The 27,192-nt window shown below is 36.9% G+C and overlaps 2 protein-coding genes and 1 non-coding gene across 8 annotated transcripts in view; 1 reads left to right on the top strand and 2 right to left on the bottom strand.

Moving 5' to 3' along the window:
• Nucleotides 1–2: 2 nt before the first annotated feature.
• Nucleotides 3–7,537, top strand: Ptrh2 (peptidyl-tRNA hydrolase 2). Of its 5 annotated transcripts, XM_046423139.2 has the most exons (4): nucleotides 3–136; nucleotides 274–553; nucleotides 4,295–4,343; nucleotides 6,860–7,537. In XM_046423139.2, exons 3-4 carry the CDS (start codon nucleotides 4,296–4,298, stop codon nucleotides 7,397–7,399), a joined length of 588 nt encoding a protein of 195 aa, XP_046279095.1. In that variant the 5' UTR covers nucleotides 3–136; nucleotides 274–553; nucleotide 4,295; the 3' UTR covers nucleotides 7,400–7,537. The 5 variants fall into 5 exon arrangements, with proteins under 5 accessions (XP_046279095.1, XP_058428312.1, XP_046279093.1 ...); XM_058572329.1 differs by lacking the exon at nucleotides 4,295–4,343; XM_046423137.2 differs by lacking the exon at nucleotides 274–553 and having other exon boundaries at nucleotides 73–215.
• Nucleotides 4,212–4,318, bottom strand: LOC124078471 (U6 spliceosomal RNA). The gene has a single exon (XR_006846908.1). It is a non-coding gene; the product is annotated as a U6 spliceosomal RNA (small nuclear RNA).
• A 4,500-nt stretch (nucleotides 7,538–12,037) lies between the features above and the next one.
• The window catches only part of Cltc (clathrin heavy chain), a 69,491-nt gene continuing 54,336 nt past the window's right edge, over nucleotides 12,038–27,192 (bottom strand). Inside the window, exons 18-33 of one of the 2 annotated variants that reach the window (XM_046423171.2) lie at nucleotides 26,650–26,772; nucleotides 25,166–25,311; nucleotides 24,729–24,912; nucleotides 24,349–24,541; nucleotides 23,551–23,708; nucleotides 23,170–23,334; nucleotides 22,942–23,049; nucleotides 22,496–22,663; nucleotides 22,205–22,354; nucleotides 21,853–21,984; nucleotides 21,627–21,737; nucleotides 20,396–20,566; nucleotides 19,837–20,058; nucleotides 18,664–18,684; nucleotides 14,923–14,998; nucleotides 12,038–13,073 (exon numbers count right to left, since the gene is read on the bottom strand). In XM_046423171.2, coding sequence (XP_046279127.1) covers nucleotides 12,949–13,073; nucleotides 14,923–14,998; nucleotides 18,664–18,684; nucleotides 19,837–20,058; nucleotides 20,396–20,566; nucleotides 21,627–21,737; nucleotides 21,853–21,984; nucleotides 22,205–22,354; nucleotides 22,496–22,663; nucleotides 22,942–23,049; nucleotides 23,170–23,334; nucleotides 23,551–23,708; nucleotides 24,349–24,541; nucleotides 24,729–24,912; nucleotides 25,166–25,311; nucleotides 26,650–26,772 — 2,253 coding nt within the window. In that variant the 3' untranslated portion in view covers nucleotides 12,038–12,948. The remainder of the gene's footprint in view (nucleotides 13,074–14,922; nucleotides 14,999–18,663; nucleotides 18,685–19,836; nucleotides 20,059–20,395; nucleotides 20,567–21,626; nucleotides 21,738–21,852; nucleotides 21,985–22,204; nucleotides 22,355–22,495; nucleotides 22,664–22,941; nucleotides 23,050–23,169; nucleotides 23,335–23,550; nucleotides 23,709–24,348; nucleotides 24,542–24,728; nucleotides 24,913–25,165; nucleotides 25,312–26,649; nucleotides 26,773–27,192) is intronic. The other variant, XM_046423172.2, reaches the window with a different exon arrangement.

Genomic DNA, 27,192 nt, shown 5'->3' on the forward strand with positions numbered 1-27,192 from the left:
TTCCCCACTCCTTTAGGCAACCTCAGCTGATCCTCGCGGTATTTCAGTCCGGACTCCTGCGGGTGTGACGAGAAAAGGATGATTGAGCCTTCTCGGTTCTTGATCCGGAACTAGTTATCCTGAAACCCCGGAAGAGGTAGTTCGCGCGCGCAGAGTGTGTTAGCTCCGCAGAATTGAACAACAAGAAGGCGCGTGTGTGAAGGAGAGTATTTTAGGTAGGTCGGTTCCTCCTAGGGCAAAGCAAAGGGATGTCGTTCTCCATTCTCTTTTCAGCTGGAACGTTTCATCCCAAGTTACTCCATGACTACCCGCCTACATCTTCGCCTGGTGATCGTTGGATCCCCGAGCCTGTTCAGCAAGTCATCCTTTGGAAGAAAAGGAATCAAGATGCCGGGAAGGGTTAGGAATCGGAATTGCTAGTTTTCCAACAGAGCCACGCGTTTCCGGCAGTATCGATGCACTCTCTCCGAATGGGAGAAAATAGCGAGCAAGCCTCACGCTCTCTGCTGTGTATTCACGCGTTTCAAGCTGTGGGAAGAAAAGATTTCTAAGGGTATAATAGAAAGTTTTATTCTCCTGTATCATATAATGTCTGGAGAGGTATTTGATCGTGCTGTATAAGTGCCCCAGAAGCTTCGAAGGGGAAATAATTAAGTCTGGTTGGGGGATGGTGCTGACTTCACAGTGTGATTTCAGCTGGGCCTTTCCAGGTGAATAGGATATTTTTATTTGCGTTTTTATTTTAAATGGGGAAGACCAGAAAATAATTTCGGGAGAGATTACCCCTTGAAAGGACCTAAATATTTGATGTGGCTGGATGGTACAACATATAGCAGCAGTTGTAAAAGGAAAAAGTCGGCTGTTACCAGAATTGTGTAGTACTTAGAGTTGGTGCTAAGGAATTTGTTTTATTCTCTATGCGGTTAGCTGATGATTTTTGAGAATGTTTTAGAAGTGTATTTATAATGGTATATGGGCTAGGATGAACTAGAGTAAGAGCCAAGAAAAGCTAAGTTTGGAAGCCTTTGACAAGAGATAATTAGGAACTGTAAGTAGAAATCCTGGAATGGGTTTAAAACATAAGTTTAACAGGATTCGGTGACTGGATGTTGGAGGACCATAGGAGGAGGAAAAGTGCAGGATACTCAAATCAAGACTACAGGAAAAGAAAGTTTGTATGTACAAGGTCTTGGGTTTGCTGCTCAGCACTACCAAAAAAATAAAGAAAAGAATATTTCATAGTCTTCTAAGTGATGAAATCCAGCAGAAATTAAAGAGGTTCAAATTCGAAGCCAAGGAGACACTTTAGGAGTCTGTGCATAGGATGATTTGGGAATAATTGAGATTGTTCATCTGACAAGCTTTATTGCCTGTCCTCTCCCACCAGAATGTTAGCTCCATAAGGAGTGGGACCTCCCCCCCCCCCGCCCCCCAGTGATCTCCGGGCTTCAGAACAGTGCCTGAAGCACAGTAAATCCTCAGTGAATTTTGATGGATTTTGAATGGAAAGAGAACATATAGACCAGTGCTATTCAAATAGAACTTTTTTTCAGTGACAGAAAGTTCTGTTAACTCACTGTATGTCAGAGTAGTCATAGTCACTAGCCATCTTCAATTGTTATTAAGCACTTCAAATATGGCTAGTACAACTAAAGAACTGATTTTTAATTTAGTTTTAATTAATCAAAGTTTCCTTAATTGCATTTGGCTATTGGCTTCTATAGTGGACGTTGGAGACATAGACTGAAAAGGCCAAATGTGTACACTTATGTAATACAGTACATATATCAGGAGCAAACAGAGGATGTAGAGTTCAGAAGGGGACCAAAAAAGCTGTCAGGAAGCTGGGTGTGGTGGCTCATGCCTGTAATCCCAATGACTTGGGGGGCTGAGGCAGGAGGATTTCAAGTTTGAAGCCAGCCTGGGCAATTTAGCTATAGCTCAGTAGTAGAACACCCTTGGGTTCAATCCTCTATACCATTTAAAAAAAAAGCTGTCTGAGAGGTAGGATGATAATAGAGTGAAAGAATTCAATGGAGGAAAGTTTTAAGTCTCAGAAGTGACCAATAAGTGGCAGAGAACTTAAGATGAGCCCTGAAAAGAAGCAACTACATTTGACAATTAGGAAGTATCTGGTTTCCTACTAATTTTCAATAGTGGGCAAGAGAGATTCCCAGGTACAAGGATTTGGAGAAATAGATACCTGAAACTGAAGTTTGGAGATAAAGAGGCAGTGTTTAAAGGTCAAAGAAGATTCAGGAAGGTTTTTTTGTGTTGTTTTGTTTTTTTCTTTTTCGTTTTTAGGTTAGCAAATGCTATTCTGTGGGGTAAGATAAATGGGTGGAACAAGGTTCACTTGGTCATGGGAGCAAGAGCACTAGTGGAACATGTTTAGTCAGGCAAGGTAATTAGAAGGCACCAAGAGGAGGTTTTATAGGGCATACTTGGTTTACTGTGCTGTCATTGCTAATGATTATCTGTGAGACTTAAGAATAGTTTCAGGCAGACTGGAGTTGTAGCTCAATGGCAGAGTACTTGCTTAGTATGTATGAGGCACTGGGTTCGATCCTCAGCACCTAATTAAGTAAAAGTTTCACTGACAACTAAAAAATATATTTTAAAAAAAGCGGGGCATGGTGGTACACGCATGTAATCCCAGCAGTTTGGGAGGCTGAGACAAGAGGATCATAAGTCAAAGCCAGCCTCAGCAGAAGCAAGGCACTAAGCAACTCAATGAAACCCTGTCTCTAATAAAATACAAAATAGGGTTGGGGATGTGGCTTAGTGGCTGAGTGCCCCTGAGTTGAATCCCTGGTACCCCCCGCCCCCCCAAAAAAAACCACAAAAAAAATAGTCTCAGGTACTGAGCTTTATTAATGTGTTCATAGTAAGTGTCTGGAAAAAGAGACATTTTAGAGGAGGTAGTTGGGTTAGAGATTAAAACATCTTAATTTTATAATTAGATCCCATTGAGATGTGGGACATAAGCAGTAAACTTGGAAGTTTCTAGGATATTTGCCATTCTGTTTTCACTGTCTCATACTGGTGTGTGTGTTTAGATGAAGTTGAGAAGATGAAAAGTTTTTTTTGTTTTTTTTAAATTCTGATTAGTTATACATGACAGAAGAATGTGTTTTAACACATTGTACACAAATGGAGCCCAACTTAGAAGCTTTTTATTATGATCAGGCAATGTTGTATAGTTTTGCCCCTGTTGTAGATGCTGTGGATAAGCAACTTCTCTGATCCTCGTTTTTCTCATCTGTAAAATGAAGCTTATATCTTCCTTTTATTTTTATGGCAGCAAAAATGAGATAATGGGCTGGGTGCAGTGGCACACGCCTATCATCTCAACCACTGTAGATACTAAGGCAGAAGAATCATGAGTTTGAGGCCAGCTTCAGTATTTTACCTAAATCTTATTTCAAAATAAGGAAAAAGGACTGAGGATGTAGCTCAGAGGTAGAGAGTCCCTGGGTTTGATCCCCAGTACCAAAAAAAAAAACAACAAACAAACAAAAAGGAAAAGCAGAAATAATGGGAAGAGGTTCTGTGAAGTTTAATGTGTTTATTTGGAAATGAATATTGCAATTGGAATGTGCATGCTACAGGAAACCATGTGGTGTATTCAAGGAGGTTGAAGCAAGGAAAAATTTTTAGAGGCTAAATGAAGAGAGTATATATATTTTTGGGGGTTTTTTTGGTACTGGGAATTGAACCCAGGGCCTTGTGCTCTACCAACTGAGCTATATCCCCAACCCACATATTATTGTTTTGAAACAGAAATTCTTGGCTACAAGGGTAGTATCAGTCCAAGGTTGAACAGGCAGTTACTGAGCAGATGTCCTTGCTGAAGTATTTTTTTATGCAGGTTTGCTGTTTCAGCACTCTGTGTTTTGGTTCTTATCAGGCATATGTACGTGAGATCTCCCCTTTCATTATGTTCCTGTTATACTTGCTTATTTTCTGAAGTTTTGACCAAAGCATTTTGATTCTGACAATTTTCACAGATGTAGAGGTTTTACTTTGTTATCCATCTTCTGTGTAGAGCAGTTTGCTTTTCCAAATAGGAACTGATTCTGGTATATGGGATATTTGGTTACTTTGTCAAATAAAGTGCTATTGACCACACCTTTCTTCTGCAAATAGGTTCCTCACTGCATTCTCCTTTTTTTCCTGCTTTCTTGCCTATAGAACTTGGGTATTATGTTTAAAATATGGAAAACTTCACAGATTTGCATGTCATCCTTGCACAGAGACCATACTAATTTTCTTTGTACTGTTCCATTTTTAGTATGTGTGCTGCCAAAGTGACCACAGAAGTTAGTCACTTTAAACACCGGGTAAGTAGTGTATGCCTATAATTCCAGCTAATTGGACAACTGAAGCAAGAGGATCACAAGTTTGAGGCTAGCCTGGACCAACTTAGTGAGACCCTGTCTTAAAATAAAAAATTAAAAAAGGGTTGGGGATGAAGCTTAGTAGTAGAGTGTTTGCCTAGCATTTATGAGGCCCTGGGTTCCATCCCCAGTACCAACCCCCCTTGCACTTCCTCCCACCCACCCACCCCCAAAAAAAAGAAGGTAAATCTAGAAAAGGATATAGAAGATTTTTGGTAGATGTTTCAGAAGCTATCTGAAGAAGATTCTAATGGACTCAGATAGTTGTACGTTTTATAACATTAAGTAGCAATTTCAGGGAAGTTTTATTCCTACAGGAGCGGGGTTTGAATTTGAGATTGTACATGCATGGTTATCAGGTTGTTTTAATTTTTATATTAAGTGTACCTTGGCCTTACCTCCAGCCTTTAAAAGCAAGGATATAGATACAGCAATATAAATGTTATGCTAAATGAAAGAAGCCAAAATAAAATGCCATACATTGCATGATTTTATTTGTTTTTTTATTTATTTGGTACTGGGGATTGAACCCAGGGGCATTCTACCATGGAGTTACATCTCCAGCCCTTTTATTTTGTATTTTGAGACAAGGTCTCACTAAGTGGCTAAGGCTGACCTCAAACTTGTGATCCTCTTGCTTCTGATTTCTGAATAGTAGAGATTATAGGTATGTGCCACCACACCTGGCATAGTATAATTTCATTTATATAAAATGTCCAGAATAAGTGAATCCAGAAAGGAGATTGTCAAAGACACAAAGGTTGTCAAGGGCAGAGGGAAATAGGAAGTGACTGCTAATGGGTAAGGGGTTACTTTGGGGGCCACTGAAAATAGTGATGGTAACACAACCTTGTGGATTTATTAAAAACCACTAAATGGTATGATTTCAAAGGGTGAATTTTTTAAATATTTATTTTTAATTTCAGGTAGACACAATATCTTTATTATTTTTTTTTAATGTGGTGCTGAGGATTGAACCCAGTGCCTCATGCATGCTAGGCGAGCACTCTACCACTGAGCCACAACCCCAGCCCATAAAAGAGTGAATTTTATGGCATGTGAATTATATCTTTAAAATAATTTGACATTTGCTGTACTATTCTGAAATGAAAATCTTTGGTATACTGTATAATCTGCCGGGATTACAGGTATGCACAGTCACTGCTCCCGGCCTGATGGTACAACTCTTTTAATCTTTGCAAGATTAAAAAAAATTTTTTTTTAGTTGTAGATGGACACTGTACCTTCATTTTATTTTTATGTGGTGCTGTTTGAACTCAGTGCCTCATGCGTGCTAGGCAAGTGCTCTACCGCTGAGCTCTACCAAATACTAATGTAATATCCTTACTTTAACCAAATGAAGAATAAAAGGAAATTTTGTGATATGATAAAATAAGTATTTCAAGGGCTATCCTTGCCATGTAGATTATGCACTACATAATTCCAAGGACACTATTTTCAGGCACTTTGAATGTGGTAACTTGTATATAAATGCTAGGAAAAGAAACTGATGGTTGCTCATATTTATGCACAGTTGCATTATGAACCCAACAGCTTCAAATGTAGTCTGATGTAGGTTATTTTCTTGGTGATTCAAATATGATGTACAGCTTTGCTGGGGTATCTACCTCTACTAATGTCCAATAGTACAATTCTCTTTTTAATAATGGATTGAACTAAGGGGTGATTAACCACTGAGCCACATCCTCAGCTCTTTATTTTGAGACAGGGTCTTGCCAAGTTGCTGAGGCTGGCTTTAAACTCATGATCCTCCTGCCTCAGCTTCCTGAGCTGCTGAAATTACAGGTGTGCCTTTGCTCCCAGCTTGATAGTACAACTCTTAACCTTTGCAAGATTTAAAAAAAAATTTTTTTTTAGTTGTAGATGAACACAGTACCTTTGTTTTATTTTTATGTGGTGCTGATTGAACTCAGTGCCTCATACGTGCTAGGCAAGTGCTCCACCGCTGAGCTACAACCCTAGCCCCTATGCAGAATTTTTAGTATCTTTGCACACACCCAGTAAATATCAGTAGTGCATTTCACCTTAGGCACAGTATTGTGACAATGGGGCACCGAGGGATTGGTATTACAAAGACACAAATAAGCGCTGCTTCCTAGAAAAGGGGTTAGTTCTGTATGGTTTCTTTTGGGTATATTGGTAAAACATTTCTTTTCTCCATCAGATTTAGGGAAACTGAATTAACAAGAGTTTTTGAACCAGAAAATAGTGTTCATATCAGACCTTAACTTTTTCACTTATATGCTTGAATCTTTTCTAATACACAGGGGATGAGTGGAAACAGGGTATATGCACAAGATTCAAGATATATTTTGGCTTTCTACTTAATGACCTCATAATTTTAAAATATTGTTTGCTGCTCATAGTCAAGGTGTTTATCTAATAAGCATGTAACTTTCCTCTTTTAGATAGTGATAACTTCTTTTCTTTCTCTTAAGATGTTCTCTAAATCTTTGGTTATGGAATACTTGGCTCATCCTGGTATACTAAGCCTGGCTGCTGGAGTTGCTTGTGGCATCTGCCTTGGCTGGGGCCTCCGAGTACGCTTTGGGATGCTCTCTGAAAACTCAACGAGTCAGACACATACAGATACTGGAACTGAAGCAAGCATCTTGGGAGAGACTGGGGAATACAAAATGATTCTTGTGGTTCGAAATGATTTAAAGATGGGAAAAGGAAAAGTTGCTGCCCAATGCTCTCACGCTGCTGTTTCTGCCTACAAGCAAATTCAGAGGAGAAACCCTGAGATGCTCAAAGAGTGGGAATACTGTGGCCAGCCCAAAGTGGTGGTCAAAGCCCCTGATGAAAAAACCCTGATTGAATTATTGACCCATGCAAAAATGCTAGGACTGACTGTAAGTTTAATCCAAGATGCTGGACGTACTCAGATTGAACCAGGTTCCCGAACTGTCCTGGGGATTGGGCCAGGACCAGCAGACTTAATTGACAAAGTTACTGGTCACCTTAAACTTTACTAGATGGGCTTTTGCATGATGATGATCCTATCAAGAGTTTTAGAAGCCTGTCAAATTCTAAAATTAAAAGCTCAATTTCTTTCCCCAATTTAAATATTGAGATGAAAATAAATAAAATTTGTTCTTGTGTTTTTCTGCTAAGTAGTGGCCAGTTAGAGTTGTTTGGGGCTTAAAAAATACTGTTGGTTGAAATGGTCTTGATAATTCAAGTAGTGCTAAAAAAATTGGAGAGAAATGGGTCACAATGAAGTTAGATTAAGAGAGGGTAACACATGGTGATTTGGGAGGCTGAGGCAGGAGGATCACTAGTTCAAGGCCAGCCTTGACAACTTAGACATTATCTAAGATAATAGATGAGGGAGCTGGGGATAAGCTCAGTTGGTAGAGTGTTTGCCTTGCATGCACAAGGTCCTAGGTTAGATCCCCATTCCCCCCACCCCCCCACAAAATAGATGGATAAGATTTACCCCGTGTGGGAGAGGGAGGGTAGTGGGTGTGAGGGAAGGGTAATAGCATTACCCTATGAATAGTTAGATTTCTTTGTGTCTTGATAGCTCTTCTCTGAAACTATGCTGGGTAGTTCAGTTCCACTGAATTCAAATCGCATTCCCCTGCTATTACTTTTTGGATGACTGACAGCCTGTTTTAGTTCTATATTATGATATAGCCACCCATAACAGTCTCACAGAAAAAAATCTAAATTATTAGAATTTAAGAGAAGCTTTGTGGTACTTGGGATTGAATCCAGGATCTCATGAATGCTAGGCAAGTGCTCTACCACTGAGCTACATTCTCTCAGCCCATCTGGACTTTTGTGTTTCAATTGAAGCCGAAATTTTATAGCACTGATATAACCCACCTGTGCTGTGTTACATGCTCCAACCCCACCCCCCCCCACCCCCAATGCACACTATATTAGCCAAAGTTTCTCAGCAGTAGTTCTAAGTCGTAAAATTACTCTCCCATCCCTTTCTCCAAACAGTGAAGCCATTGTAACTTGTGAAGTGACCTCATGGAGCAAAGTAAATGTAGTTTGTTACCCCAGTGTTTCTTCTAGAACTTAAGGATCTAGACAACTAGTTATTAAAGGCACATTTCTCCCACTCCCATTTTCAACCTTATATCTAAACCATAATTCTAGTAATTACCATCATACTGGCTGCCCAAAATACAAAGTTCTCAACTCTCCAAAGCCACTCCTTCCCCCATTTTTCCCCAAAGCCCAGGAGGATTCTACCATTCATTTCTAAATTCAGTATATCCATAAAAATTATAATGCCAGGGAGAATTCTGGTAACAAGCCCATGTTAAGTTGTTCCCTCTCCACTGTTAACTAACATTAACAGCATGACTGCACACCTTTAAGATCATTGGTAGAATGTGGGCAGAACTCTTCTTTTTGAGATGCAGTCTTACTACACTGCCTGGGCTGTCCTCAAATTCCTAGGTTCAGATGGTCCTTCTGCCTCAGCTTCCCTACTGCCTCAGCTTCCCTAGTAGTAGAAATGTGCACTACAGCTCCTAGCCTCTGGGCAGAACTCCACTATTACATCCAGTTTTCAAAGTTCTAATACTTGGTGTGTTTTAAGTTTACAGCACCATATGACAGCACAGGAGAAACTGCAAATGAATTATGCCACAATAGCAACTGTTTCTAAACAGAATGTTTATACCAGAGTCAAAAGTGATGCAACAACATGTAATGGAGTTGAACTCAATCCTTAAATGCAGGATTCTGGCTCTGGCTATTTCTGAGGCTTGCCTCAGACTCTGCTTCAAACTGAAAGCAGTGCATTCCCAACAGGATGCCCTGTGGAGGTTGACTCTTAATAAATAAATCACGGCACATTCCTAGGATGAACAGTAAGGAAATTCTAGCAATATCGGGTATCATGCTATTTATCTAGTTCACCTGTACCAGATATTTTATAGGACTTATAATCTTTGAGTTCTCAAAGTCTATTTTGCTGAAACTATTTTCATAATACAAAAAACATTTTTCTTTTTCCCTGACCTGAAAATGACAAAAGCAATAAGATTTAGAGGGAACTACTGGGGACTAAATCCAGAGGGGCTTTACCACTGTGCCACATTTTTATTTTGAGACACGTCCAAAGTTGCTTAGGGTCTCGTTGCTGAGGCTGGCCTCAACTTGCCTAAATTGCCATCTTGGTCTAGGCATTGTATGATATAAACATAACCTGCCAAATAATTTTGAAAAGTACTTAGTGTTAATATACAGACAAGGAAACATTTAAACCTGGGTGTTGGTCAGACCTTTCTTTTTTTTTTTTTAGAAAGAGTGTGTGTGTGTGAGAGAGAATTTTTTAATATTTATTTTTTAGTTCTCGGCGGACACAACATCTGCTGAGGATCGAACCCGGGCCGCACGCATGCCAGGCGAGCGCGCTACTGCCTGAGCCACATCCCCAGCCCCAGACCTTTCTTTATACACTAAATCATCCCATTTCAAGGAAAACAAGTATATTTTGGAAAACTTGTATCTGCCTCTCCTTCAAGCTTCCCCAAACTTTCTAGGGTGGAGGAGTGGTTCAGTGGTAGAGCCCTTGCCTAGCAGTGCAAAGCCCTGGGTTCAATCTCTAGTACTGCTAGAAAATGCCCCATGCCACGTATAGTGTTGTGTACCTGTAAACCCAATCACTCACAGGGCTGAGGCATAAGGATCTCAAGTTTGAGGCCAGCCTTGGCAATTTAGACCCCGTCTCAAAAAATCTACAGATGCTGGGGCTGTAGCTCAGTAGCAGACCACCCCTAGGTTCAGTCCCTAGTATAAACAGTAACAACCCCTTCCTCAAAACAAAACTTTCCTGGTGAGATCAGGGTTTCTCACAATATATTAACATTAGGAAAAAAACAAAAACACCTCAGTATTTTCCAAATAACCAATGCATAACTTTTTTATATTAACATGCAATGAGTTTATTACATTTATATTGAAATAGACTAATATTTTAAAAATTCTATTTTATTTCTAATAATAGTAAATATCTATAGATCTGACAAAGTTATTTTTTTTCCTGGATCTTCAACAATTTGTATAATTATACTAAGGATCTAGAATATCTGCATGACTAAATTATAAAAAAGCCAGGCAGCACTATTTGAAGATCAATCAGTCTTGCTATTGTATTAATAACCACATTGAAACAGTTATCAACAATTACATAGACTTGTTTGAAGAGTGGCTATATCTGGATACCAAACAAGATCACCGAAAACTTGTTGGCCACTTGAGGTTTCCAATTAGTTTCGCCTTGTTCAAGTTCATTTAGAGGAGGTACTTTTAGTACCCTTGTATTGTTTCCACTTCTTTTTTCTAAACCATCTTTGATATACTAAGATTAGGAAAGATCCTTGGCTTAAAATACAGTTCATTAGCAATTCACCTACCACTTATTATACACTTAAAATTGTCATCTTGGGCTAGGCATTTTATGATATAGACATAGTATGCCAAATAATTTTTAAAAGTACTTAGTGATAATATACAGACAAGGAAACAAATGCAGAATCTCAGCTGAGGATTTGAGCCTAAATCATACATTATAGTAGTTTCTGTTTCTAATGTAGCCTATTATGGATGGTTTAAGTATCAGGATAGAGCACACAAAGCAAGGCTTTTTGTTGTTGTTGAAAAAAAAAATTCCTAAGTATTTTCAATTCTTCTGTTAGGGAAGGCAAAAGCAGAGTCAGAGTCATTCCACTGATAAAAGCCAATTAACACAAGTTTAGGAAAGGTCTAGAAGAACAAATCTTGACTAAAAAGAACAAGCTCCTAAGGAACATTATTCCTGTCTTGATAATGAGGAAGAAAAGATTTGGGAACATGGTATAGCTAGGACTGAATAGCAAGATGTTTTCACTAGCCAACACTAGAATTTACTATAGGAAGTTAAGGGTGGAAGTGGTGAGCTGAGAAGGGAGGGTGCGGGATTTTACATTTTAAAAAATCCTACTGTCTGGGGATGTAGCTCAGTGACAGAGCACTAGCCTGGTATGAATGAAGCCCTGTATTTCAATCACCAGCACAGTTGCATATATAAATACATACTATACATATCCTTCTGTGTAATTTATGATAATTTGTCTAACAGAGTTAAAAAGCAATACAAGGCTAGGCAGAGGGCAGTATTGAAGTTTAAGGGACAACGAAATAAACTTAAAGGAATATCCTCAGCCATAAACAAAAAGCTTGGATTTACACACCAGTTAAAAAAACAAAAATTCAAGCAACCATAATTTGGGAATCCTTAAAGAGTTCATGATGAGAAACAGCATGTTAACTACTTTGTAAAATATAGTTTTATTTCAAGTTAATGTAACTTAACACCTGTGGTTTACTTAAGTGAAATGCTTAGATTAAAAACCTAGAGTGCCACTTGGTTAAAATGTTGGTGACAGATGAAATGTTGCCCATTATTGTAGCGATTGGTGCTTTAGACTACACGTACATTATTAACTCCAGGAACACACATGAGACATAATGCACAATGCCTTCACGCTTGCCAACCCTCATTCCTCTTATACCTTCTTATACAGCACCATGGTATCCAGTATGACACTACAAAAAGTACCATTCTTTTAGTTTGAGGTATTTAATTAAAACTGCGATTCTACATATTATTTCCACAGTCCAGTAATTTATTTTAAATTGGAGTAATTTCAAATTCCACAAACAAAACTGAAGAACAGCAATATTTTGTTTGAATTCTCTCTTCTGTACACTCAGTGATCTAAAACACCACAATATCCAACATACACAAACCTCAGGGGAAGGGTTAGTAAATACACACAAGATTGGAATCATGGTGCTCTTTGTTCCTGAATGGAATGGTCCCACAGAAAAAGCACAGGATACAGCACAACGTAAGGGCACCTGTTACATATGAAGTGAGCAAAACACACTAGCATTTTCTATATGCATAATGGGGAAACCTGTATAGGTTAAAGGGCCTTTATGCTCGTTTAAAAAAATCAGGCAAGTTGTCTGTATGCATTTTTCAAATAATTTGGAGAGCACTGCAATCCAATGTAGGATATGCTGATTAGTGTTGTCTTTGTTGGCCTTGACAGTCTTGCATGGTATGGTCACATACCAGTCTTTTTGCTTTAGCTTTTCTTTGAATAAAAGATTTAAATGCATTTAGACAATACATATTGTAAGCTGTTTACATACACTAAATTTAAGAGAGTCAATATTAGAGTTTCTTTGTTTCTTCAAACACTACAGAGTGCAAATCAGGTTCTTCACAATAGATTGAATATTAAGCAGTTTTTCAAAGAATGAGGAGGGGGGAAAAGCCCACGTGAATACTATTCCCCTTGGAAAATAAATTCTAAAATGATGAGGAATGTGAAATAAGGTTTTAACATAGGTGATCCATAGTTTATAGTTAGAAACAAATAAAGTAGTCCTTCATGAAATAAAGGTTACAAGAACACATTGCCAGTTTCCCCATTTATAAACTGAGAAGGGGGTAGAGACGATGTTTCAGTATGAAAATAGGAGACTACAGGATCAGCTTTCCATCTCACATGCTGTATCCAAAACCAGGCTGTGGCTGCCCATATGGTGGTGCAGTATAACCATAACCAAAAGGTGCCTGGGGAGGGACTGCAACACTGGGTCCTGCTGTCAGCATCAGCTGGGGCTGACCTAAGAAGCAAAGAAAGAAAGCAGGAGAAACTTAGCATTATGAGACTACATCACTACAATATACCTCACCCTAGTAAAACAATTACAACTTATGTGGGGGAACTTTCGACTGGCATAATTTGGAATTCAGTCTCACCCAAACAAGCGTCCTGCCTGAAAAGCCAGTAGTGCAGGGCTGAGGGTCAGAACTTCCTATCATTAAAAGCAATATACACGTGCACATACAACACTATTGGGTCAGACTTGCACATTAAATTGAGCGACAAAATTAGCATAGGAAAATTTAACAGGCATATTTTAATGTAACAACTTTTAAATTTAAATTTAACTTTAAGTTAAATTTAAATTTCTGATTTAAAATGTTTGATAATGAAACCTAATAAATTTCTAGCAAAAAATCCAGTTCTAATTTAGAGGTGGTAATAAAAAAATAATCATTCAAACCCATATTAGGTATGAAACACATGTGAGCATATACCCTCTATCAAATACTGTGTTAACACTCTTTCTTAGGAAGTTTACATAGTTGTTAACCACATAAAAAAAAATGACCTATAAAGAACTTGCCTTAAGTAAACATATAACACCTCTCCCTACCCCTGCAAAACAAATAATCTCCCACTGGAATGTAAACCTACAGTATAAATGGGTCTTTCCTTTTTGTGGTTTACAACCAACGTTTATCTTTAGAGAAAAAATTACTTTCGAAAATCAGTTTACAAAAATTTATTTCTAACCTTAATACTGATGGCTATCTTGAAATTCTAACCCGTTTTCCCTTTTTTGGGTTCCAGGGACTGAACTCAGGGGCACTTGGCCACTGAGCCACATCCCCAGCCCTATTTTGTATTTTATTTAGAGACAGGGTCTCACTGAGTTGCATAGGGCCTAGCTTTCGTTGAGGCTGGCTTTGAACTCAGGATCCTCCTGCCTCAGCTTCCCGAGCTGCTGGGATTATAGGCATAAGCCACCCCACCCGGCTTGTAACCCATTTTCAATTGCCTTCTTAAACACCATGAAAGCCAAGGCAAATTCAATAGGTACCTCCAAAATTATTACATTCATCCTGTTTTTATACCTACTGTCATTTCCTATCTCTGTCAAACATTGTGCAACATCTCTTAAGAATCCATGTTAACTTTATCTTTTCCAACTTTAGCAAAACTATCTTGTCTTCTAAATTTCCCATATACTTTTTTATCCATAGTAAAAGAAATAATGTTCCAGGTGATTTGTATATAGTCATTTTCCTTAGTAGCATGAGATCTCCAAATTCATTGTGGAAAATTAATCTATTTACCAAATATGAAATGCAAAGGGGAAGTGATCTAGACAGGCAGGGATAAGAAGAAATTAAAATGGATTTAAAAAATCACTTGATACTTTGAGAACTTTCCAGAGATACGGGGTATTCAAAGAGAAACTGTACCCCATCCACTGTCCCAGTTTGAATTTAGAGTAAGGATGTGTGCTTTATGCAAAGCACATTAAAGAGAGCCTTGACACATTCTATCTATCACCCTTTGCTCCTCTGAAAATTGAATTCCATATTTCTTTCTCAGTAACTCATGAACAAGTATTCAATTAGCAACTAGGCCAAAGGAGTCTAGGTTATGATAGTTAATGGATGTTTTGGGGATATTTCGTATAATTAAAATATTCAGTAAATAACGTTAATGCCTGTTTTAAGACTATCCTCAGAAAAACAATGGCAGTAGGGAGAAACATTCCTTACCTTAGCAAAACTTTTACATGTTAGAAGCTTGTTTTATTTCTATTTGAAGTAGTGTCTCTAAAGAATAAGTGTTTGTCTAATGTATATCTCTGAGCTTAAAAAGAAAAAGATTACCATAAACAATGGGTTGTGTCTCTGTAGCTTGTTCTTCTTCTTTTCTCAGTGATTCTGAAGCATCTAATTTATCCACCTGGAGAAAAACAGATTATGTCAATTAGTACCTCAAAAGCATTATAAACCTAGGTTTATGGCAGAAAGTGGAAAAGCCTTAGTATGTTAAATTCTGTCAAAATAAAACAGACTAGAAAGAACATTCTCAGGCCCCCTCAAATTCAATGGCAATGTTCATACTTCAGTCAAGGTGGTTTTCAGCACTGTCATTATAAACCCTCAGGAAGGAGGGATTTATAAATGCCATAAAAGCTCACGCCAGACTAAAACTGGGCATGCTAGGATGCAGCCTGAGGGAGGGAGAAAACAGGAAGGAACCACTTTTTCAAATGAAGTTTATACCCTATCAAAGATAATAATGAACGCATGAACCAGCAAGACTTCTCTCCCCGAAAGGACATGGTATTCAAAAATGTGAAATCTGTCTAATGATTAGACATGTACTTGTGCAGAATAAATTATTTTCTTGCCAATTGTACATAGCTTCTGCTGATTTGGGTTACAGGTGCAGACTGAAGCTTTAGACTCATGTGGCTCCATATTCAATCTTTTGGTGTAAAGTCAGGCTGTTCATTTTAATGCTACATGGCTATTTCCAAAGAAATAACTAGGGTAGCCTGATTTTGCCCCTTTGAGAAGAAAATTTTTACTTTTAATTAAGCCAAGAAGTAAATGGCTATTACATACTAGCTACTCTACATCAAGTGGATAGTATAAGAATAATTTTGTAGAGGAATCCAAGTGCACCAATGAAAGACACGAGTTGGAATACTTAGATTCTTCTACTAACTACTACTAGTTGTGATTTTGGCAAATTACCACATTGGCTCTTCAGTTTCCTTCTATAATGAGAAGGTTAAAAAAAAAAATCTACAAAGTTCCTTTCAAGGGCTAACACAATTTGATTCTGTAATTCTGTGATGAACTAAAGAGAAGTGACCATATGACCTGGGGTTAGGGAATCTCCTATACCATACAACTTCCATTGTCTTTTACACTATACTACATTTATCTTTTAAACTATCTTTAAAAGCTTAAAATATAAAATTGGTATCTCAACCAAAGCTATATAGTTTATTTGTTGTTATACTCTAACACTAAATTTCAAATCTCAATGTTATATATTACTAGTGGTTTTCAAGTTCATAAGTATGACGGGTGAGCTTCAGGAGCAAAGTGTAGGGAGAAAACTTTTATGAATGTTCACTGCATTTTCTACAGGAAGGCAAATAATGAAAAAAAATCACTCACCAAAAAATATTAAATAAATAAAGACACGCAGACTTCAGTGGAAAAGTTATAAAAACCAGGTTTTAAAAATGTTAAAGCAGTACTTTGGTTCTATTTCGAACTATTAATATAGTGTCTAAATCTTAACACAGGTCATAGGTTATTACAGTGTTTTATATTTATTTCCATTATTTCATATTAAATACAATATGGGTCTAATCCATCTCAATTTGTCAGCAAACTGAAAGTTTGAGAAAAACAAGCTTAAAGTAGACTCTACAGTCCTTCAAATGAACTGTGGTTTGTCTACCCTAGAAAGATGGATTAGTTTGCTTTAGCATGCTATTATTCTATTTTATAGCCTACATGATAGTTTTTAATTTTATATAAGACTAATTCATAACAATCATGGAACATTAAGGACCATGTGAAATACCCACTGTTTGGCATCCAAAAATGCCACAAAATTATTCAGTTATAAAGTTTACAGCACAGTTCTGTGCCTTGAAAGGTCAAATGGGTTTTTGCTAACCTAATTATTATACAAGAGTGAACTACAGAGGTTTTATAGAAAAATACATGGATGCCTGTCTATCAGTGACTTCTTGGAAAAAGAAAACAACCGAAAAAAATCAGTACACTTGCAGACTCTTAAGGGAAAGAATCTAAAGTGAACACGTATTTAAAAGTCAGTGTTGGAGTTGGATGCTGAACTCAAGAGGTCCTACATGGAAGGCTTAGAAGAAATGGCAATATCACAATGTCCAGGCACAGACATAGGCAAGCTCGGCATGGGGCGGGGGGAGTTTAATGGGGGGGGGGACCTGAAGAAGTAACATAAGCTAAGCAAAAAAATTTGATTTTTGTATATAATGGGACAGCCTCTGGAACAGGAACATCCAATTTTTGTTTCTATTAACCCAATTTAGATTGCTCAAAAGAGAAAAAACAGAGAAGGCTTTTGAGCACAAGCTTTTGTTAAGAGCTGTAACAAAAGTTTCTGATCCTTGGATTTAAAAAGAAAAATTATGGGTAAGCATGTCACTGAATTCAGTTCCATCTGCACTACTGTTAAATTCACTAAGATGTAAAAGGCTTTTCCACAAAGACTGCAATATGCTGCAGAGGAAAAGTTAACATGCAGTCAGTTATTTTGGTGTATGTGTGCATGAAAAAAAGGCAAAAGTACTGAAGCAAGAAGTGAGGTCTGGAGATGACTGGTGCTATACAGGCTCTCAAGAAACACACACAGCCCACAGCAATGCTATAGGAGTTTCAAAGTAGTATGATGTAATTGCAATGACTTATACATGCTTGATTTAAAACAATGCATAACACTGCAGTTCAATTACCTGTTTTTCACACACACGCTTTCTAACTGCCTTGCTTACTAGCTGCTGAAGGGTCTCACACACAATGCATTTTACTCAGGTTTGCCCTAAGTTCCAGTGGTGACTCCAGTTTGATTCAACATAATCCCAAGGCATTACCCCCACCCAAATTCTTTTAAATTTATTTCAACTCTCCTTTACTCTCCCACCCTTTTCCAACCACAATTTATAAGTTTGTTTAGTTTATACTGGGATGGAGATCAGCCAATGAAGGAAGCAGCAACCAAAAGGTGCCTAAATTTGGCCTTCTTGGACAAGCCATTAATCAGTAAGAGAGCAAATTTTAGGTTAACTTTAGGTGTGCTTTTATATTATAGAAAGAAGTTAATATTGCTTCATTATAAACAGAAATAAACCATGTTGCTTAGCAACATTTATAGCAAGCTTGGAGCTCATAATTAAAAGCTTTTGATTCCTCTTAAATATGGACTAGCACCATAGAACTGGACACCTGGAGAAACATGAGGAAAGTCTCTTCGGAAGCAGCTAGTATCTCTTGTATCTACTTTCAGCAAAAAAATTAGTAAGAATCAAGAGATCAGAAACTGGATCACAGTCCTTCAATACCAAACCCCCACCAAAACAAAAAAGAAAACAAAAAAACCAAAAGCCTTTTAGGGCATGTATATACATACATAACAACTGTCAGGTAAGCTCACAAAATAAAACCAGAGGCTGTTTTTAATGTATTTCAAATATTAAGAAAGTCCTACTATGGCCCAGATACCCTGACAGGGAAAAGAAATTTCCTGATAGTTTGGAATCAATATGGAAACTCACCAGGCTCAGTTTTTAATAATATATTTAAGAGAGAGACTGTGAACCAACTACTGATTAGCCTCCTGCCCTTCCTAAAGCCTATTAGCCGATTAGTAGCAAACATCTACTAATGTCCTAGAGCTCTATTATAGTTATGTTTCAAGGGACTTGCAGAGGCTTTAGTGAAAATTTATTGGGGGGGAAAAAGCAGCAGCAGCAGTGTAGAAAAGGAAGGAAAAAAAATCATGCAAATTCCTTAGACTTAGTCCTCCAGACTTAAAGATGGAAAAGAATCAACTTTCACCTTTTCCTTTATTGCATCAACCTGCAAAGGAATTCAGAAGGTGCAGCTTAGAAAAAAATCAAATTCCATATCGAGCATAAAAAGGTAGAATCAGCAACAAAGGTTTAGGGGAGAAACATCTAATCACTAAAAAAGGTATGAGAAAAGTGAAAATAAAGGGCATACTGGAAGCAAAATTTAGAATCTTTTTTAACTTCAGAGCTTACTGCAGAAGAATTTATGCTAAAGTAAGTGTGAAAGAAAGCAGCTTAATCAGCTAGTAAAATTTACAGCACTTAGGTTAACAGCAGCTTAGAGCCAGGTCTCAAAAGTTGGCATTATGCATAAGAAAAGAAACTATTTCTCTGTATAAAATGTTAATTCTTTAAAAATCTAAAAAATTTAACTGAACACAATGGCATCTAATTAGGTGGTATCCTACAGAAAAATTCAGTATACTATAGGTTGTTAATAGTGTTTTTCCCCATTTAATAAGGCAGGCAAAGAGATCAGAGGTAAAACTCTTGATTTTAAGCATGTGTTGCTTTGGCAAAATTGATTATTTTCAAATCTTTTCTTTTTGGCAGTACTGGGGATTGAACCCAGGGGGATCACACACATGCTAGGCATGTACTCTACTACTGAGCTATGTTCTCAACCCTTTTTTATTTTGAGACAGGCTGGCCTGTGGAATTTGAGATTCTCCTGTGTCAGCCTCCCCAGGAGCTAGGATTACACCCAGCCTATGATATTTTAAAATTAGGAGTTCAACTATACAAATTTTAATAAGATTAATAGGATATTAAAAATATAAATGCACCTTCCTCATAGGAAACAGGCACAGACATAAAGTCAGGAATCAATCAAATAAAAGGTAATCTATAGTAATATTAATGGACATCTAAGTTATAGGAATTCATTTTAATATGCTATTTTTTAAATTAGTGAATATTAAAAGAAAATATAAAATACTATTTACCCTAAGAAATACACTGAAGGTAAACATTCTGACAAGTTTTTGGCTCCCTTTCTAGTCAATGTCATTTGTAAGCTATTAAAAATATTCCACAGAACATGAGTATTCATGATCAACTAAATGACTTAATACTAGACAAAACACTTTTGAAAAACCTGCACATACAATTTTATATATCCTCATGATAATTGGTTTTGAATACACTTAAGAGTCATTACCTTGGTCAAATATTCCTTCATGACCTGGATGAAATAGGGCATGGCAAAATCCATGATATTGTGCCTCCATGCAGTTTCCAGGACAACATCTGGCCTTAAAAGATCATAACAGGTAAAGAGACAAGCTCCAAAGCACTCTCTTTTTTCTTCCTGCAAAAACCACTGTAGGAGCTCTTCAGCCAACTCAGTATCTTTAGATTCAGACGCATACTGCATTGCATCCTATTCAAAGGAAACAATGAAGGTCAAACATCAAACCCAAACATAAGGAACTGGTAAACCAAGTAATACAACAGAAGCTTAAAAACTTAAGTCTGGGTTTGTAAGGGAAAAATAAAGAGCAAAGGCTCAAAAAATTTTTGATTTTTTTTTTTAACAGAAGTATGGCCTTAACAATAAGCCCCTCAAGTCAAGAAATGCACTAATATTAATTACCATCTCCTCAAGTGGGGGGTATAAAGTCAAATCTCATATGCATAAAACTAATACTTTTACAGAATCACTTGTAATACACCATTTTAGGGTTGGATTAACAGCCCCACCCGCCAACTTTTTCAACCTTATAAAGGCTGTCTTTCTTGCACAGCTCTACACTCTGCTTCCAACGATTGTTGCCTTTGAAGAGGTAAGCAGCAATTCTTCTGAACTCAATGAGTTCATGTTTTTCCAAACGCTGAGCAAGTGAAATATTGTCAAAGTTGTCATAAGCATCTATTGATGTTCGCAGAGCCTTTTAAAAAAAAAAAAAAGCCACACATGTCAAATCTATGTTTTGTTTTAGCTTAACATTCATGCCTCATACTTCTTTATCATGGAGACTATTAGATGGTAACATGTAATATGATGGCATAGATTCAAGCATCAAACTACAAACCTGTAATCTGTGAACAGAAATGAAGTCTCTTCAATTTAATTTTATAACAGATCCTCAAATGTACTGCAATTTTCTCCAGGGTTTCCAGTATCCAGACTAATTTGTTTATGCATAAGGGAGAATATGTAATTTGGAAGAACTTATACTCCAGGGAAACTCCTGATACAACTCAATGTGGTATTCAGCTAGAGATGAACATGGGCTCTGAGCCTCAAAGAAAATCATGCTAAAACTATGAGAAAGAAACTAGTTTAACCTTAACCCTATTGTATTTTATGTGAAATCCTTCACAGGAGAAAATTTATTAAAAGACATACTAGGGATTGGGGTTGTGGCTCAGTAGTAGAGCGCTCGCCTAGAACGTGCAAGACGCTGGGTTCGATCTTCAGCGCCACGTAAAAATAAATAAAAATAAAGATGTTGTGTCCACCGAAAACTAAAAAATAAATTTTAAAAAAATTCTCTCAATAAATAAATAAATAGGTGGATATTAAAACAAAACATAGAATACTATTTACCAACTACAACTAAAAAAAGTTAAAAAAAAAAAAAAGACATACTAATAAGTCATTAGGCAAGAAGAGCAATGAATACTTAAAAATTCTTAATTACAAACACATTTTATGGGGTAATTAAGAGATCACAGACTTTTTTGATACCTGTGATCTGGATGTTAGAGGTGAACCAAATCATTTTTTTCTCCTAAAGAAATACATAAGATCCATCTAAACTAATTCTGAGAACTTGGCATTTAATTATCAGATTTATTAGTCCTGAAAACCTTATTAAATTCAGACTCTAGGCCTACTCATTGTTTACAATCCTAAAGAAAGAGTGTTTTCACTGTAGAATTTAACTGTGGAAGCTAATAATAACCTGAGTTTTGAGAGTATGTACAAGAATCAAAAGGTTTTACCTGATAATCTTCTTCTGTAATAAAGAGGTTGTTCAGTGATTCATTCACAGATTTGTTGTTGTGGTTCTGAACTGAACGCAAATACGGTTTCACTAGTGGTAGCTGTTTAACCTTTAAGAAAAGAAAAAAAAGTCTGTTATAAAGGTAGCACATTGTTGAAGTCAAGACATCTGGGTAACTGTTATGCCTAAATTCCTGACTATGAAGTTTGGTTTAAAATTATTACCTTGCTGAAATAATTGACTGCACGAGTGTGATCCAACCGTGGAGACAGCACCATCAGCAAATCATTTAACAACAGAGGCTTGAATTCTAAGTAGAACTGTATTGCTCTGTAATATAGTTCCACATTGGCAACCTACAACAGGAAAAATGTTAAGCAACTCAGTGAAACCCTGTCTCTAAATAAAATACAAAATAGGGCTGGGGATGTGTCTCAGTGGTTGAGTGTCCCCGAGTTCAATCCTGGTACCCCTCTGCCACCCCTCCACAACAGGAAAAATCCACATGTAAGTCAGTGTTCTTTCCCGAGGATCATTCTCTTTCTGAAGCCTTTACCCTCTGAAGAAGGTACACACCTTGGTAATGATATCTTTGAACTGCCCTTCTTTCCATGCATCTGTTGGATGATTCATCATGGTAATTATGGCATTATCATATTCTTCATACTTGTCATACAAAAACACCAGTTCTGCCCATAGGTGAGCTTGTTCTGCAGCTCTTAGCACCTGCATAAGAAAAACTTAATTGCTTAAGATATTGGTCTCTCATTCCAGCCAATAGCCATAAATAAAAAAATAAATAAATAAATAAATGTATTTTAAAGTATTAGTTTTGGCTATACAATCGCCTCGGTGAGGGCTGGTTACCTTAGGAATGTTCACTCTGGACCAAAATAGCTCCAGATGCTCTCTCATTTTCTGTGGCTTAAATTTAGAATACAGAATAGCTAATTCAGTAAACATGCCCATGTGGGCTCGCTCAAGTCCCAATGCTGCTTCCAACATGGTTATCAGTTCTTCAAAATATCCACGATCCTAAACAAGAGAAACATACAATTAAAGATAAGGTCTGTGGCAAAGGGTCTCAATTCATATTTAAAAACTCATGTAATCCCAATGACTAGGGAGGCTTGAGGCAGGATCACAAGTTCAAGGCCACCTTCAGCAATTTAGTGAGGCTCTACGCAACTTAGGGAGACCCTGTCTCAAAATTTAAAAAAATAAAAAAAGGCTGGGGATATGGCTCAGTCATTAAGTGCCTCTGGGTTCAATCCCTAGGCACTCACTCTCCATCCTCAAATCTTATTCATTACCTGATAGTAGTTGATAAGTTCTTCTAATTCATCTGCATGTACTACAATATGAAGCCCGCACATCTGAGCAAGACGGAACTCTTTCCCATCTACACAGGCAAAGCAGACCTAGAAACAACAGTTATGTAATGTGAATTCAAATGTAAGCATGGCTAGTTATTTCAACTAATCAGTATAAAGAGCATTTTCAAATAATATCTTAACTCTTCAAACTTGTATTTAGATTACCTCTTTCCATGTTCGTGTACTATTAGCTTTTCTAGCTCCATCAACAGCTGCCTGATATTCACCCAAGTGAACAAGGGTAGATGCCAAGCGTCCAAAATTAGAAACATTATTGTACAACAATTTAGCAGCATCATACATTTTCTCATCGTAACAACGGTCACCAACCTGAGGTGGGGAGATAATCAATTTTCAGTACATTAGGAGCCTTATATCAATCCTCTTTCCAAATTCACATCTTAATACTGAAAAGCAATTTGTTATCCTATAAGATTTTTCCATGGCATTCTTCAGCTATGATTTGTTTCTTCTAGTAAGCTAATAAAGTTGTTCAACTATTTTGTTTTACATTGTTTTAAAAAAAAATCTCATCCGGAAACCCACTTGCTGGATATGAGCATTATTTGGCCCATTGATGAACTCTTCTAACTCTGCAAGGCGGTTTGTTTTAGCCAGTGCAAATATCAATTCTGTCTCCACATAGGATTCCCGAGCTTTCTTACGGGCCATCTGCAAGTACTTCACCAGTTCTTCCCAGTTTCCTAAGTATACAAAGAAAAAAAAAAATAAGTTCATACACTAACATCCTTGCTTATCTTTTTGACCAAATAAATGAAAACTATTATTAATTTCCTTTTCAAGGAAACAGAAAATGATTAAATTGTGCATTATATCTAAAACTGCAAAAATTCTATTACAACTTCTATATTATCGCTGACCAAATGAACAGCTAAATTCCCCTTTCTCTTAGTTATAAAATTAGAGCTTCTGAAGATTTTGAAACAAAATTAATCTTCCCCATGGGTCTTTTTTTTTAATACCAGGGATTGAATCCAGGGGTGCTTACACACTAAGCTATATCCCCAGCCTTTTTTAAATACTTTATTTTGAGACAGGTTCTCACTAAGTTGCTTAAGGGCCTCACTAAGTTGCTGAGACTGGCTTTGAACTCTTGATCCCCTCTGCTTCACTGGGATTACAGGTGTGCACCACCATGCCCAGAACCCTGTGGGTGTTTTAAGTTCATCTCTAATGGGATGGAGGGCTAAAAACTTTCACAAATAACCAAGCATACCCAGCTCCTACACAATTAAAAATAGACAAGTATCTTTTAATGCTTAGTTTAATCATTTTCTGAGATCATTTCTTATCAAATGCATAAAGATAGTAAGTCATACATACCACTAGTATTGGCTGCCTGAACAACTTCCATATAGGATGAAGGATCATCTGCTTTGATATAAGAATCAATGGCTTCTTTCACCATTCCTTTCTGCAACTGGGCTTTTGCAAGTTGACTCCAGACCGCAGGTTCATTGCAGCGTTCAGCAAACTCATATGCGCGATCCAAGTTTCCAATATGTTCAATCAATACCTAGGTTACCATTTTTGAATTATGGTTAGCTGGATGTTATCCAAAACACTTACATTTAAACTGTCAGCATTTTCATGTTCTTCTATTGTCACAGCAACCAAAGCCCACCCTCATAGAACAATGCATACTTTGAATCAAGAAAAGGTATAATGTTTAGTAACTTGAAGATTACAATCTGAAAAGTTACCTGCACTGCTGAAGTGTTGACATCAAACTTCCGGAAAATGGCAAATGCTTCTTCAAAGAGCTCATTACTGATGGCAATATTGGCAATATCTGGGGCATCATAATTATCCAGGCGGTTAATATACTCCATAACACGTGTACGGTCAGCCTTAATTGCAGTAAGAATAAGGAGGTTTTGAAGATTCCTTTAGTGGGGGAAAAAAAAAGAGAGACTTAACCCAGATTACATAAAAAGCCTATCAGTCATTGAGAATAATTTCAGTAGCTCTACAAGGGTTTCTATCTCAGAATGCAGGGTGTGAAGGGTGAGACTACCAGGAGAATGAGAATTCAGACAACTTTCTCTCATCTGTTTTAAGTTCCTTCCCAAAATGGACAGGGTGTAATTAAACTAAAAGAAATAGCCAGTGGATCCCTAGCTATATTATAGGCACATACCTGTGTTCACTGAATACAGAGTTATCAAGGACAATTTTCTCCAGCAGCTCAATGAGTTCATTAGGAAGGTCTGCAGTCATGAAAGCCTTGACAGTAACTGATACTTCTTCAGGGTCCTGAGTCTCAGATAAGGCTGTCTGTACAACCTACAAAGAATATACAGAAAATAGATACTAAAAATCAGGGTGGACTTTAAAAATATTATCTAATAAGAATAAATTGGGAGGTTAGGTTGAGCTCAGCAGTACAGTGCTTGCCTAGTATGTGCGAGGCACTGGGTTCAAACCTCAGCACCACATGTAAATAAAAAAAAGGTATTGTGTCCAACTATAACCAAAACAAAATATTGAAAAGAGAATAAACTGAATAAATTGGCCTCTAACCAGAAAAAGTAAAATAGATAAAATTAAGGAAAAATACCTTTAAATTCACCATGGATCTTTCTAAACAAACCTACATGAATGATATATAATTCTACTTTGCTTGGGGGCGGGGGGGGGAATAACCCTAATTTTATAATTTCTACCTTTTCCCTGATTAAATCATTATCTACACTAACACTCATCGTTATCACTTTAATGCTTACATATAATTTAACTACCAAGATGTTGAATTATAAAGTAACTAATTCCTCTATTTCTAGCTAACTGCAAGTACCTAGATACTGCAATGAGTATTTTTTTTTTCCATGAAGGTTTCTATTTACCTGGGAATGTTCCTTACAAATGGTCCTAGGGAAGTAATAAAAAATTAACAGCCTCTATTCTTTTTCAAAATATTATATTTATACTTCTATCAGAAGAATTTATGACACATTATAATAACCTTCAATATTGGGGCATTAAAAATGTTTTGAATTTTATAATGGAGCTCCATTTGCTCTTCAATGATTATTAGTGAGATTTAACATCTACTCAATGGGACTCAGAATTTCTATTATCAATCCTAACCTGTGCTAACCTATCATTGTCTTGAATGCTTTCAATACATTTGGTAACTTTTCAGATATTAATGTTTATTATTTTCATTTTAACTACAATGAATTGAGTTTTATATAATTAAATCTTGTCTCGAGATTTATTTCTCTTAACATATATAATATTACATGTTTATGTCAATTTATAGATATTTATATGTAGCAGAACTTAAATTTTCTTTCTTTTTTTCTTTAGTTATAGTACTGGGGAGTAAACTCAAAGCATTCTACCATTGAAGTACATCCCCAGTCCTTTTTTTATCTTTAATTTTGAGACATGATCTCACTGACTTGTTGAGGTTGGTCTCAAATTTGCAATTGTCCTTCCTCAGCCTCCTGAATCACTGTGATTATAGGCACATGCCCTGTATCCAGTTCAATTTTCTTTTATTTTCATTGCCTTCTCTCACAGTTAAATATGACCCATCTGCGATATTTGAATATATGATGAGGAAAAAGATTTTATACAAAGTTAAAAAATGAAATTAACCACATCTGTCAATTTTACCTGATCAATTAGGGGTCTCCTGTAAGGATTGCTTTCCAGCAGCACACTACCCCACAATTCTGGATCCTTTCGACGTACCAGGTAGCGGGAAAGACTTTTGAAGAGGGAATTCTCGTTGCAAACCTAAATGAGATAGGAAAGATTAATTTCAATGTAAAGATTTTTTATAGAATAAACTTGATTTTAAAAGTTATTTCTAATCATTTAAACCCAGTTTTATTGTTGTATAGGAAAAGAAATCTACTTTTACACATAATCTTGAATAAATCACACCCAAATTTTTCCTATAGAAATTCCACCAATAGAAAGAACAGAACAAACAGTTATAATTTCTGGCAGCTTTACTGTTGGATTCTATTCTACCAGTCTGTCTGTGCAGACACCAGTACTGCACTTTTTACATAGGCTTTCTAAGATGCTCTAATATTTCATAGGGGTAATCACCTTTAATGCTTTCTCTACAGTTGTTTTATTAGCTATTCTTATGTGCTTATTTTTCCAAGTATAAATGTACATATTTCTTACCTCTAATCACTGAAAGAT

The sequence above is a fragment of the Marmota monax genome, unplaced genomic scaffold, assembly GCF_021218885.2.
Source record: "Marmota monax isolate L192 unplaced genomic scaffold, Marmota_monax_Labrador192_F-V1.1 WCK01_AAM20220418_F8-fsc00171, whole genome shotgun sequence".
Classification (NCBI taxonomy): Eukaryota; Metazoa; Chordata; class Mammalia; order Rodentia; family Sciuridae; genus Marmota; species Marmota monax.

Bases quoted from the DNA above. Each gene is read 5' to 3' on its own strand.
- Ptrh2 (XM_046423139.2), top strand. From the start codon at position 4,296: ATGTGTGCTGCCAAAGTGACCACAGAAGTTAGTCACTTTAAACACCGG. The intron at 4,344-6,859 runs GTAAGTAGTGTA...CTTTCTCTTAAG, and splicing joins TTAGTCACTTTAAACACCGG to ATGTTCTCTAAATCTTTGGT.